The sequence below is a fragment of the Lepisma saccharinum genome, chromosome 24 (assembly GCF_977018435.1).
Source record: "Lepisma saccharinum chromosome 24, izLepSacc3.1, whole genome shotgun sequence".
Classification (NCBI taxonomy): domain Eukaryota; kingdom Metazoa; phylum Arthropoda; class Insecta; order Zygentoma; family Lepismatidae; genus Lepisma; species Lepisma saccharinum.
Window position 1 is genome coordinate 23,003,349 of NC_139252.1, and position 15,272 is coordinate 23,018,620.

Below are 15,272 nucleotides of genomic sequence, written 5' to 3' on the forward strand. Positions count from 1 at the left end.
TTTCTGTTAGCTTATTTTCTTTCGCTCTTATTTCTGTTAGCTTATTTTCTTTCGCTCTTATTCAGAGACGAGTTTCGTTTTCGCGTTTATTACGTTTTCGGTGCTTATTTTCGTTCGCTCTTATTTCTGTTAGCTTATTTTCTTTCGCTCTGATTGAGAGCTGAGTTTCCTTTTCGCGTTTCCTACGTTTTCGGTGCTTATTTTCTTTCGCTCTTATTTCTGTTAGCTTATTTTCTTTCGCTCTTATTGAGAGCTGAGTTTCCCTTTCGCGTTTCCTCCGTTTTCGGTGCTTATTTTCTTTCGCTCTTATTTTTTGTTTGCTGATTTTCTTTTGCTCTTATTCAGAGTTGAGTTTCGTTTTCGGTGCTTATTTTCTTTCGCTCTTATTTTTGTTCGCTGATTTTTTTGCTCTTATTTCTGTTCGTTAATTTTCTTTCCCTCATATTCAGGGTTGAGTTTCGTGTTTTCGGCGCTTATTTCCTTTCACTGTTCGTGCTTTTGTACTTATTCTAGTGTAGAGTTTTGTTTCAGTGATTATTGTACTTTCGTGGTAACTACGTTCGCTTTTATTCCGGCGCTAAGTTTTGATTAGAACTTAATGCAATTCGCTGTTATTTTCATGTCGGGAATTCCAATATATCCGCGCTGTATACTTACTAGTATGTACTTTCGGATGCACGATGCTTGGCAACATTGGAAAAATTCCTCATAAAGTTCTTCCCTCTTCCTCCACGGGTGCCTGCCATATGGACTCAATATGTTTCCCTCCCTTCGTCTCATCAAGAGAGTTTCCAAATAAACAGAGCGCTCATTCACTGAAAAGGACGAGTTATGGCTTGGAAGGAGGGGAAGAGATGTTGCGGCACTTATCTCAGATTGGCATCTTATGATGTGGAGATTTTTGATCTTGAGATGTTCATCCTCCTGCACAGAAATACCTCTGTTATAGCTCGTGAGTTGTTGAGGTGGGCGTTGTATGTGCATTCTGGTTGGGGGAGAGAAGTGTTGCACTCTATCTAAAAAGATGCGAAACGCTCGATTGCAGATCGAGGCATGTGCAATTTAGAATGTCGAGGGTAGTTTTTTTATCTCTTTAGATATCATCATCGCTTCTGAAAAAAAAAAAACTATCTCTTAGTTTTTCTCTCTACGTCTCAAAAAGTAGCCCTAATTATCTGACTTGGAAGCTTCAACTGAGAAATGAAACGTGTTCGTTCATTCTTCACGAGAAATGCCACTAATCATACCACTGGCTCACGCACGCAGGGGGAGCTGAGGGGGCTACAGCCCCCTCTGAAATTTTGAGAAATTGAAATGAAACCAACAGGCACTAATGATGTACATTTCGGGGGAGGAGGTGGGGTCCGAGCAAGTGTCTCAATAATAATAATAATATAGCCGGCCTCGTGCGAGGGGTTCCGGGTTCGAAACCAGGCCTGGGCATGGAAGTTTATGAGTGTCCATTCATCAATTTCATCACTCATCTTCGCAAATTATCCAAAAGTGCACAAAAGTGAAGTAAAATATAGCAAATCAATCAATCAATAATAAGGATAATATAATTAGAATAATTATATTAATTAATGTGTAAATTATTTAATATTGTATTGTCATTGTTACATGAATAGGTAAACAGATAGTAAAAGAATAGATATATAACATATGTATTCATTGTCTAGCTTACGTGTAGTTAAGATCGCCAACATTTGTATAACAACTGCTCTGGCAAAGAAATTGATATCAAATAAATAAAATAGTTTAATGTATTGGATTGATATGATATGATTGTATCTGACCTGTCGTTCAACACCCATTATCAAGCCTTGGTGAAAAGGTATATAAAGCTAGTTGGCTTCATTAGAAGAATTTTTTTGTTTAATTTTTCTGTGCCTACGGTTCTAAAAATATACGTCACACTCGTTCGTCCAATACTGGAATCCTGCAGTCCCCATATGGAATCCACAGTACAAAACATGGCAAGAGCAGGGCCGGATTAAGACGAAATTGGGCCTGATGCTTGAACTCTTCGGTGAACAATAAACACAAAGACGTTATAGTTACGTCACAGCGCAAAGAATAATAGTAACTGTATAATAAGTAACGCTGTGTTTAGGCGTCCGAAATTGGGGCTCCAAATTTAATTCTAATAAGATTTATTTTCAGGTTAATATAGCAAAGGAAAACTGTTCAGCTTTCGGAAAATTCTCGTCTGTTTTCGTCTGGGCCTGTTTCAGGAATGGGCCCAATGCTGCTGCATCAATAGCACCCACCTTCATCCGGCCCTGGGAAAGAGGAAGTGGAGAGCGTCCAAAGGCAGTTTGTGAATGGCTGTGCTTTAAGGTGAACATTGAATATGACAAATAGAACTATACATCTTTATGCAAGCATTTCGATCTGGAAACTTTGTTCAACACAAGAGTCGTCAGTGAATGAACTATTAAAAACTGTAGACTTCGATATGTTCACAGACTCACGTGGTGTGCTGAAAAGAAAGATAATCACAACAATAAGTTCATAAATTGATGTAAATATTGGTTTGCGATGGGCGCATTTCTGATGACGTCTCTGCGGCCAGTTGTTATGAAAATTCTCCTTGATTTTGAGTTTTTTCTTCTTTTCTTAAATTTACTATTTGTATTATCATTTTGATACTACGTATTCGCCTTTATATAACTTGAGGCAATCAGCTGCTAGTGGTAGTTTGCCCAGATCGATGGAAGCTAGCCAAATTTTGAAAAACATTAAAAAAAAATTTAAAAAAATTGGAAATTCCTCTGTCCGTTGCTTCCGAAAATAGGTACACATCGTCATGTTTACCTTACAGAACGAAAGGCTTGGAAATTCTGAATAAAACGAGCCCTCATTTGCATGTTTCGTGTTATTACAACGTTTTTAACAAAACATTTTCCAACATGTTACATTTTGCTTCAAATGAGCCCCGTCCTTCGGGGATTTCCACGCGTGACGAATATTTCGTCTACCGGCACGAAAGGGTAGTCATCAAAGATTTCCCTGCCGAAAACTATACAGCCTTGTGGGTTAAAAAATGTCATCATTCTGAAATTGACCAACCTTATCGAGCCGAGACAACAGCAGCCTGTTTTCCAAAGTTTCCATGGCACAGTGCTTATCTTTTATGAGTATTTAAGTGTTCGCAAGAAACGTGTATAGGTAGATTAGATGGCCATTTTTCAACTTGGCACCCCCATAGCAAAGAAGCTTAAATCGCAAAGTTCCAGCACCTATCCTAATTGCTCACGCTCAGGGTTGAGCAATTACGGTAAAAATAGGTTTTCTACATGAAACGTAAAGTATACATAAGAAAACTCATAAAAATTGAAAGAAAGCATGTTTATTTTTCGATGGTTATTGTTGTGTATGACAGTTGGCAGTAGTAGAAAAAAAAGGGCATTAAAAAAACTTTCCTTCCGAATTTGTATGTGCATATTGGAATTTTACAAACTGCCATGATCACATTCACACCATCATAATTACAATTAGCCTATGCAAGTGTACAATACAATACGCATGAAAAAGGGACGTTGAGGCGGTTACCAAAACTTTGAAATCCAATCCAAATAAATTGTCGTTAATTGTTATGTTATGAATACAAGTACTAGTGCAAGACGTATAATATCAACAGGTTTCTTCATTTTTTTAAAATATGTGAAATGAAATTAAAAAGAAAGTTAGTGAGGGTGAGGTGGCTGTATAAACAAACTGCAGAAAATGTTGATTTTGTCCTGAAATATATACGAAAATTAAAATTTAAAATGTAATAATTAAAGTACTTTTTATATTACTAATTTACGAAAGAAAATTAGTTTTTTTTTTTACATGTGTGCAAAAAACTGTTTTTCTACGCGACGTAAATTACAGTAGACTCGCGATTATCCGAGCTAATTGGGACCGAGACTACGTCGGATACGGAAAAACTCGGATAATACGGAGATAATGTGCTAATAGGTCGTAAATGACGAAACAACACTTAAAACTGTATAGTAATTATTTATTACTAGTACAACATAAATGAGATTACTTTTTCAAAAAGTCGTTCATAGTTTTTTGGACACACCTTTTCCGTTTGCCACTCATACTACATTACTGGCTTAGAATAGGCCTACACAGATTTAAACACCACCGTAACAATCGGATACACCGACAGTGTAACGAACACTTGCAGCGCGGACTATGACTTGACTCCAACTTACCTAGTAAACAAGCAGGAGGTGCGTTATGAAGCGCCATGTTTTCCAACCACTCCCTCGGTTAACCCGGAGCCTCAGTTAATCGCGAGTCGGTTAATCGCGAGTCTACTGTACTAGTAAATTACGCGTAATATACGTAAGAAACGTAACGAGTAAATTACCTTACCAATCCTGCTCACGCTGCACACAGTTCGTAGGCTCACTAGCTAAAGTGACGCAATTTGCTAGAGGTGTTCCGAAAATAACCGGACTCTATAAGTCATCGTGATCTCAAATTCAATACCACAGCCCCCGCAGAAAGCTTCCATTAGTAGGAACATGCCTCTCAAATCAGTGCGTGATAGAGACATGCATTTCGCTGAGAAACTTTCTTAAAAACAAGGAAAGATTTCGTCGTGAACAAATGATACGTCTTGTGGGAAGAGCAGTTTTACAAGTCAATGCAGTTCTGTATGTTCGGAATATCAATTGGGGTTGCAAAACTAGTTTCCGATCAGGCGGTGTGACAAACGTTGTCTGAAATGGAAATAAAAAGGTTTATGCAGAAGGAATGTGGCGAGTTGCTGCGAGAAAATAAATGGGATGTCATGAGCTTGGTATTAAGATATCATTCGCTACATGATGCTACTTATGGCAAGCCAATAAAGCTAGTTTAAAAAACGTGATAAAGAGGAGGAAATAGTGACTGTAGCGAGGTGACTGGCCGGGACGTGATTTCAAGTTTACAAGCCGCAAGAAGTTATACAAATTTTCCTTTAACCCCTTTCCACGATCCAATTTCCTGTCAAGACCACTTACTTTATGCTCAGATAGTCTCATCGGTAATTGATTTACGATTTAAAGTGTGATCGGAGCCACTGTGCGACGTACTCCTACCTGAAACCGATACCAGAACAGGGCCCCTTGATTACAAGTCAAAGCGTTATTCACCATTAACGATCGTACAGAAACTGCCGTAAGTTTACTTAAAATAACTTACCTCTTTCTATGAAAGTTCTTCAGGCATTCCAAACGGATATCTACCTGAACATTTACAGACAAGTGTCTATATTTTTGTTCATAGTAAGTACAAGTAGTGATTTATGTACATGCATACCAGAGGCGTCTCGTGAACGCATGCTGCGCATGCGTCAATTGTGGGGAAAAGGACAGCTTGCTCTGCGACGACATTCATGAGCATTTCTACATTCTAATTTCTTCATATAGAAGTATTTATTTTACACGAGAGCGCTCAACTAAGCTTATATTACATTTCTTGGATCTGAAGTGAAAGAAAGTAATAATTCTTTTCCCTCAATGCAACCAAAGTGCATAATTTGATTCAAGTGAGGGATTTCATTCAGTCGAGATGCACTTCAATGCATCAGTTGATGCGTTTTGATGCACCAGAATGCATCTTATTTGATGATGCAGGGAGTGCATCACGGAACATCAAATGATGCACTTTGGTGTTTATTTCACGACATACAAATATGTACCCAAATGCATCAAATGTGAATCTGATTCTCTGAAGAAGCCATAAACACACTTTAGTGCATCAATCGATGCATTCTGGTGTATCAATCGATATGATGCATTTAGTATTCTGTGTGTATGCTGTTTATACTGTCACGGTATCTTGTGACATGCTAAACGCAGTTCGATATAAATTATTTTTTGTTTATTGATTCATTTTATGCACAAACAAGAAAGTGTGAGGTTTTATTTTATTTTTGTGAATAAACTTGTATCCGAGCCAGACGTCGGGAGTTGGGAGATGGGGTTTTTCTTGAGTGACAGCCGCCGCCTAGAACATGACATATTTGCACCAACGCGGAGATAAGGAAAGATTATTTTCGCCGCTACCGGGCTCGAGTCGCAGCAGGCGTTCGAACCCATGTTCACGGATGACCAGGAGAACCAGCTGGAGCCCAACTCTGCAAGGATCCAGGACGCGTCGCTGACCGCGCCTTTCAAGACAATGGACAGAGGTCATTTCCATCCCCTGAGAAAGCGAAGCCAAGCCACTAGAGCGTTCTGTTCAACGGAAGAATTCGAATCTCTTATATATAGGCAGTACTATGTTTCCAGACACAGTTTTGACCCGGATTTCACAGAGAGAGCATCTCCGCGCTACACTCTCGCGTGATTATTGTTTTGTGTCCGTGAACTTTGTTTCCTTACGTACTGTGAGCGACTTGCGGATAGGGAGTTTCCAGTGTGCGCCTTATTTTGGTGAAGATTACGCGGTGATTTGTTTTTGCCAAGCGTGGACTACATAAGGATGGAGGGCTAAAGAAGATAGAGAAGGGGGGGCGTCGCTTCCCTGACGCCTGCAACGACGCCGAAGCCAGTCAGACGACGCCAAAACCAAACACTGCCCAAAGCCCGAAGGACGCTTTCAGATCGACGTCCCAACCAAAGCCCGAAGGACGTTTCCAGATCGACGTTCCAACCGAAGCTAGTTACCAGAGAAAGAGAGGGAAGGATGATACCAGAACGACGCCCAAACGAAGCCCGGCACCAGAGAGAGATGATTGCAGATCGACGTCCAATTGATGCCCGACACTAGAGATATTCCGAACCGGCGCGTGACCACGTACACCCGACGCTAGTGACAAGAGGAACGCCCGAAGTACTGAGGAGGTGCAAGTACACCATGTCGTCGCAATTATTCCTCGTCGCGATCGACCTCGGAGGACAATTTCGCCACAAAGGAACCGTGTGCAAGTCCCGCGTCCAGGAGAGATGAATAACCACGCCATGTAGCAGAGTCTGGTACAGTATACTTCAGAGGGTCTCATGTACATGTAAACGTGCGTCGTTAGTATCAACACCGTACAGTTAACGCCGAAGTCTCACTTATTCGCAAAGTTACTCAGGAAACCCCGAACCTAATCCCCGCATCTGATAATTTTTGGTATTGTTATAAAAAAGAGTCATTTCATGTTCAGATGTGCTAATTTAATTGTCTGCATTCAGGGTTAGAAGCTCCATTTCATTTCATTAATATTTAGTATAAATTGTCAAAGTGTGCTCCATTTTTTGTGTAACCGACCGCCCCGTCGCGCCATTTGATTTGTCAATACTTGACTAATGAGTCCTTTTTAATTGTGGAAAGCGTAGTTGTTTTTATTGCAAGGTCGTGTGCGTGAAATAGTATTATTTGTTGCATAGTGGTTTTTAAGGTAATTTTTGCTCGCGCCGACGATTGATTAGTGTATTCCGGCAGCTGGAGCCAATTAAGTTTTTGCATCCCTATGTAATTGTGTAGTTGTTCTCATTGGACGAGAGAGGCTTATGTGTAAAACCCCCGTCCGAGAAACTTGTATAATGTCGTGATTACGACTCGATGCATACGTTCATTCGAACGAAAGATTTAACCACGCCGACCCAATCGTCTTAGTTAACCGCTTTCCGAGGGCTGGCACTTAAGTTAATTTAAAAGAGCACAGGAGCTGGCAGACAAATGCCCTAAATTCACATAAAGGTTTAAAAATTAAAAGGAATGATATGTTAATGAGATCCATGATTTGTATCCATACTTCACATGTAAAAATACCTCATGTGTGTGAAAGAGAGATAGAGTGAATGTTGTGAGAGTGAGGAGGCTTTGTAAACAGTTGTTGATTGCAATACTTTTTTGTTGTTACAATATATATTCACTTTTTTACCGTTCGTCAGTGTTGTTATTTGACGTTTTTCAGGTACCAGATATTATGCTATTAGTGTTTTTATGACTGTTCGAATCTACATATCAAAGGTAAACAAAACAGTGTAACTTTTCAAGGTATTAATCTCCGCCTCGCAATAGTATGACAAGAAACGACCGTCTCAGTACCGAACTTGATTACTGGACCGTGAGTCACGACCGGTTTCCCGTATGCATAACGACGTTTGGCCCCGTGCCGGGGTATGATTGACACGTCATTTCGGGGAACGTGAGTGCACTCGTTACAATACCATGTTTCTAGACTTGGTATGAGTGCGTTAAGTGGTCGATGTTGCCACTGAAGTTACCGGGTTCGAGTCCCGTCCTGGCCTGGATGTGGGGTTTCTTTGTGAGTGTCCTTTCATCAATTCAATCTAATAATCACTCATCCTCATCCTCAGGATTAGCTAAGAGTGACAGGAAAGGAACACTAAATAACAAAAATACGATTGAATGATTTGGTTTATTGTATTTCGCTTTTATGCCACTTTTGGCTAATTTCGAAGATGGAGATGAATGATGATATGGTGAAATTGATGAATGGACCCTCACAAACACCCATGCCCAGGCCGGGTTTCGAACCCGAGGAACAAAAATACGAAAACGAGAGGCATTTATATAATGAGACCGAGACAATAAGTCTTGTCTTGATAACACCTGTAGCCACTACACACAGAAGACTAAATGCATTAGCTGAAAGAAAGGAATGCATAACGTCTGTATGCATCATCGAGAAAGATACAGGAAGATGAATAAAAAACGCCTCATGTTGCACTTTGACGTTTTAAAAATGCATTAAACGCTAAACACGATTGCACGCCATAATCTGTATCTTAAATCGAGTTTTGTACATTAGTGCAACTATCAGTGTGGCCAACCAAACAAGCCAGGCAGTGGCGCAACCATCGGCATGGTGGGGGGAGGAAGCATTGCCTCCCCAACCTTGGATGGAAATCAATTCTAGGGGCGGGGGGCAAATATTGACTGCCAAGGCCATCTGCAGGGGGCACACAGGGGTAATTGCCTACCTCTATTTCAAATGTTATGCAAATAAAAATACGTTTCGTAAAATTTTCTTGCACGCTTCGTTCGCAATACCTGCTTTCCTTAGTCTTATCAAGTTCACCGTAGCTAAGGGGCGGTGGGAGTCGGCCATGGCGCCGAACGATCTACGTAAAGGAAAACGTATTAAAAAAGAGAATGCCATTTATCAATTTCACCATATCATCACTCATCCCCATCTTTGCAATTATCCAAAAGTGGCAGAAAAGCGAAGTAAAATAAACAAAATCAAGAAACTAAACTAATGTTCTTCTTCTTATTATTATTATTGGTACGTTTATCCTGGTACTTGCCCTCCCCCAGACAAAAAATCGTGGTTGCGCCTCTGATGCCAAGAACACACAAGACAACCATTCGGCACCCAGAAACCAACCCTTGTACCTCCACACCACTCTGGGTGGATACTACCCTTGTGGATCGTGACGAATACCGCTTGAATTTCAGGAAAAACGCCCACAGCAACCACAATATACTCCTCCTGCGTCATCATTATCGGTTTTGCCTCACCTTGGACTGAAACAGTTGTAAAGTTTCATTTTACGGGAAAGCATTTCTGAACTTTAGTGCTTTTCCCTAAGCAAGGAAGGCTGGGAAAGGAAGATAATTAGTTTTGGCAGCTGGAACGGCCAGATATGTTATTATCGTGTTCAATCATTTTTTCGAGAAAGCAGTGACGGCAGAACCAGAAGGGAAAAGGCAATAAATTTGTCACAGATTATAATTACCTTTGGTTCTAATTAAGCCAAAGACATGCAAGCCCAAAGGGATGTTCTTTCACTCCCTGGGGTTAAGTTCGGGATGGCCTGGCGGTCAAGGATGGTGCACCTGTTCTTGTGGGTCCCTTTCCTCTTGAAGTTCTTGTTCCCTTCCACCTGCCACAACATCTCAAGTGACGGCAATGAATCTATTGTGCTTCTGTTCTTGGGTCGCTTGGTAGAGGCTTCCTGATGGTACCTGTGTGAAAGGCTAACGATGCAAGAGGGAATTCTAGTGCAGGTGGGGCCGTACCTCTTCACTTCGTATGTTCAACATAATCCGATGTTTTTTTCTATCTTCCCGTATTTGTGTTCACGAACCAGTGCAAATAACGCCTTTTGCACACTTTTGGTGCGCTTTCTTCTATGTAATATGTACACTCCTGTTCAGATAAATAGGCACATTCTTCAATTGTTCAACACTGTAAAGTGTGCCCATTTATCTGAACAGGAGTGTGCAAAATGTACACTTAGTGTGTACTAAAGTGCGCGTAAAATAGCACGAGATGTAAGACCCTTGTGAAGTTAAACGGTTACACTTTTGAAATGCATCTGAGCTTATGTACACTTTTCAAACGCTTTGTACACATCTTTTTATCTTCAAGGTAAATCAGTACACTTTCATAACTCTTTTTGTTCAACTTGATATCATAATTTTTTAATGAAATAATTTTCTGTTACTATTTGTATATTTTTGACAATTGAAAATCTTGTGAATGCAATAAAATTTGACATTCAATCGATATACGAGTAAAGAGATAGTCTGTGCTGCGTGGCTGCATACAATCACGATAAATTTCCTATTTCCGAGGGTTCCTAGCGTCGAAACGAGGTATCAAACAGAAAAAGCTTTATTTTAAAACATTATTTAAATTCGTTTGCTATAATGCCCCTTATACGCTGCGAAAATGTGTACAGTAACACATTGCATATGTTATTTATATTGTATATTTCGAGGCAAAACCAAATACTCGCTCTTCCAGACCGAATCGAGAACGAGACGGATATTTGTAAACAGGGAAACCGAGACCATTTGCAACTTGAAAGAAGCCCGAAATTCGTCTCGTCTCACCTCACCTCGATATCATCCCTCAGTTGCAAGTAACGGTTATTTTTGAAGAGTATTCTCCGTCTACTCTTAATGCAAAGTTTATGTAATAAAAATCACGTGACTTCTGAGAAGTAGTTCGTTTCCTATGTATTAGTTGTGGTGTTGTTTTGTCCATGAATTTATTGGTCGTAGCTATACAGTTCAATATATGAGGTCCCACGACATCCCTGAACAGCTACTGCACATTGAATGGTATGGGTTTATCATAGGAATGGCCAATTAATCCGGATAATGATCACAGTTTCAGTGCAACAAATAATCCGAATAGTACAGATTTGATTAAGGATTTTAGAATATCCGTACAGTGAAATAAGAACATGAAGATTGAAAGAATATGTGTATAACCCGTGAAACGGATAAACAATACAACTTTTCGGATAATACACACATTCGAATATTCGGACATTTCGGATAATACAGATATCAGATAAAATTTTATCCGAATTTGGTCATCCGTAGTTTATCACATGCACTATATTCCCACGCGTAAGATTTCTGAACAGGTGCCATTGTAACGAACTATAGATTTCTCACAAGACTTCGTTCTTACATCGGACGGAGAATAGTTACTTTCTGAAAAGAGTAACTGCAACTCTGTTATTTCTTTTTGTGAATGCGAGTAACGAATTACAGTTACCTTCATAGCCACTTTTCTGTGCGTTTCAACAGTAACGAACATTCTAGTTTGCTTAAATAAAAATCCATATATGTACCATGGGAATTTGAATTTATTAGTTAGTAATTGCAATTTATATTCTTTTGTCGTATAGCAGAGGAGTTGAATCAAACCTAGCACAATATATGTGATTAAGTGGATGATTTACACACGTGCATGCCTGTAATAAATGATTAATAAAACAGAACACAATTAATAAGAGCCTCAACTCATCTAGATTTCCCAAAGAAGTTGACAAATTACACCAGCACAAAAATTTATTAAGCACGTCGATAGCAAAACTGTCAGGTTCATCAAAGTAAATATCATTCAGTATATAGATGATCACTTTTTGTTGTTACTGCATTAATTCTTTACGTAACCCAACTCTCCGATCTTCAAAAGCTGTTTACATGCGAAAATAACAGGCTTGTCTGGAACAATAACACATGCTATTGCACACGGAGGGAAAAAGTTGACAAGAAGAAGAGGAAGAAAGGCAAGTTCATTCCCGCGGATGAGTCAATGTTGCCATTATGGGGAAATTTGCTCCTGTGAGGGAAATATGGGTAGAATTTTTGCTCCCGAAAAGCCAATATTGGAGGGAATTTTGAAGCTACCTTGAAAAGCGACTACACAGATGGTCTATACTTCCGAGTCACCCCGACAAGGAATATACTGAGCCGATCTCGGTGGCAAAGTGTTTAACGTAGCTCGCTACGAATCCATAATTCTCGGGTTCGAATCCCGGTCTGGGCATGTGTGTTCTTTGTGACTGTCCCTTCATCAATTTCACCATTAAATCACTCATCCTCATCTTCGCAGAAAGAAAATGTGTTGCAGAAAACCGTAAAATTTACGAAATCAATCAATATGTTTCTTTTTCAAAGAAACCTGCATTCTTTTCTCCCTATCCTATCCTAAACCATCCCGATCCTTTCCTAATAATATCTACCCTATATTATGAAATATTATCCTGAGAAAAGGACCATACTTTATACACTGCTGATGGTACACCACCTTTCACGTTCAGCAATACACACCTCTAACTGGTATGGTTCCTAGCATTGATATACCCAACATTTTCGTAAGTGGGATTATTATTATTATTTAATTTCTTTGAGGAACCAATTCTATATTTTGCCATTTTTCTTTTCGTCGTTTTCTCTTCCTCTTTTATATATTTTTTAAAAAATTAACGCCGACCTCCATGACGGAGTGGTTAGCACAGCCCGCTACGACGCCAGAAATACCGGGTTCGAATCCCGACATGGGCCTGGCATCAATTTCATAATATCATCACTCATCCCCATCGTCGCGATTAGCCAAAATTGGCAAAAAAGCGACGCTAAATTTAAAAAAAAACTTAGGGCTAAAGGGGGAGGGAGTTACGAATCTGCCACTTTGGACTAATCGCGATAACGAGGAAGAACGATGATTAATTGAAATCCATGAAGGGACAGTCGCGAAGAAACATCCATATCCAGGCTCGAACTCAGAACCTTTAATGGCGAGATCGAGGTTCCATCAACCAATCCGCCTGTCCATCAAGTTCTACCTTTCTTAACTCTTTTGCTTCTTAAACTTTTAATAATTGCTGAGCTATAAGTATAAATATAAAATTTTGTCCCGGAATTATCTGGCTACATTGGGCCAGTGTTCGAAGTGGAAATTCCTATCTTGGGGAATGCTTTATGAAATAATAATAATAACTCGCGCTCCCTCCTACTGTGAGCACTGCATTTGACACTATAACTTTGTAGAGTAAAAGGGGAATACCTGATATGCTGGAGAGAGTTTGTTACATCATAATCTGGCTACACTTGACACTAAAACTTTGTAGCAAAAGGGGAATACCTGATATGCTGGAAGAATTTTGTCCAGTCATAATCTGGCTACACTTGGCACTGTAATTTTGCAGCCAAAAGGGGAATATTTGATATGCTGGAGGGATTTTGTCGCGTCATAATCTGGCTACACTGAGATAGTCGAAAACAAACACAGCGTGCATGTAAGACAGGAAGGATTAGCAATAAGAGAACCAAAAGCTGGGTAACGCCTTTGTAACCGAGAATCAAAAAGGGTCTGATGTTCACGGCAGCTCAAAAAAGATTAAGAATGAAGACGGGGGACTTATTATGCAGACGCTATTAATTACCTACATGATCTCGAACATGGTGGCAGCCTGGAATTTGTGCTTCGTCACGTGACTGAGTGGTTTGTTGTCTCCCGGCAGGAGAGGTAATAATTATATTATGGCCCCGGGGATGGAAGTAAAATGAGCCATTGTTTGGGGCGTTGTTCTTGTTCTCGTTTCGCTTTTGTTTTTTTCTTTCTTGCGCCGCTTCTTGATAGACATGTCCAAGAGGACGTGTTCACCAGCCCTTGTACCGCCTCCCGGCCAGCCATGACATGGCTAGAATGAGAAGCTGCGAACAGGCTAGCGCGAGACTGCATCTGGCCATGCTATGCATCGCAAATTAATTGTCGTTACCGATTCAAGGATTTTTTCTCTTTCTCATACTCTTGGAAAAAGTGATGCAAAGCCAGGACAGATTACACATCGCAGGAAAAAATCAATAAAATGGGAAGGTTTGTTTAATTTTCTAATTAAACTTCGAATTATGTTCTTTGACATGCTAGGCATACATGCAAGTAATTGTCTGCCTCTGTTTTCGATAATGTAATTAACTTGTTTCGTGCAGTCTCAATTCTTTGCATAGGTCTACCTTTTCCATTAGCCTGTCTGTGGATAAAATGGGCAAACAACTTCATTCAAATTGAAATTTTGACTGTGTGACGAAGCCTGTCTGTCTGTGGATAGAGTTGACTTAAGAAAACGAACAAGCAAATAGATTGAAGACTGCTTATCTTGATTCAATATCATAAGGACAGTTTGAAGTCTATAGTTGAGTAGACTTAAAAATCAAAGACCTTGATTGAAGATTGTACATTTTTACTCAATGTAACGAGGACAGTTGGAAGCCTTTCTGTGGATAAAGTAGGCATAAAAACCAAACAGACAAGTACGAAACTGGATTGAAGATTGCCCATTTGGACTCACATCAGTATCAGTAGCACAAAGAAACAAAGAAATAGATTGAAGAGTACCCATTATGAGTTAGTGTGTCAAGTACAATTAAGAGGTTTTATTAACTAAGAATTTGAAAAAAATAAAAGTTGACCATCGTTGTCCATTGATAATTCTGATCTACAAAGATTTCTGGGACTGACCTTAGTTCAGTTTGGATTTGTTATATACGTAGGTAATAAATTATAAACTTTTCTCTGGCCTGAACGTTCCCCTTGTCGTAAGATTGGTTACGTTAATCACTGTAGTGTGATTCTTAGTAGTTGTCGATTTTCAGTTGTCTTAGCAAAATTACATTGTCACATTTAATTCATTTAATGCGTATACAGAGTCTAATATTTCACGTTTCTTGTTTTCAGGATTATCGCTACAGCCAGATTACCTCACGGGAATTTCGGGAGTTGGATCTCGAGGATTGGGGGATCTTCATCCCCCACCTTCTACGATAGGCAGTTCGGATTTTCCTTTCTCCATTGACGGTAAGGTTTTTCATTCTTGTTAGGTGTAATACAGATTGTTGTACTAGGTAGTGTTGCCCACGGGACGATACGGGACAGGCTTCTAAAAATTCGAGACGAGACGAGATTGACCATGTGTCATAAGACAAACGAATATTTTCGAGACGAGACAGCATTTCTACGAGACTCCACGAGACGAGACAGGCCAAAGTCTCGTCTCGTGGGCAACACTAGTACTAGG

At 39.8% G+C, this 15,272-nt stretch overlaps 1 protein-coding gene across 3 annotated transcripts in view; it reads left to right on the forward strand.

Annotated features, from left to right (window-relative positions):
• Positions 1–15,272, forward strand: part of ci (transcriptional activator cubitus interruptus) — a 554,770-nt gene that overhangs the window by 505,443 nt on the left and 34,055 nt on the right. For all 3 annotated transcript variants that reach the window (XM_083110883.1, XM_083110882.1, XM_083110885.1), the window contains one exon: positions 14,933–15,052. In XM_083110883.1, coding sequence (XP_082967009.1) covers positions 14,933–15,052 — 120 coding nt within the window. The remainder of the gene's footprint in view (positions 1–14,932; positions 15,053–15,272) is intronic.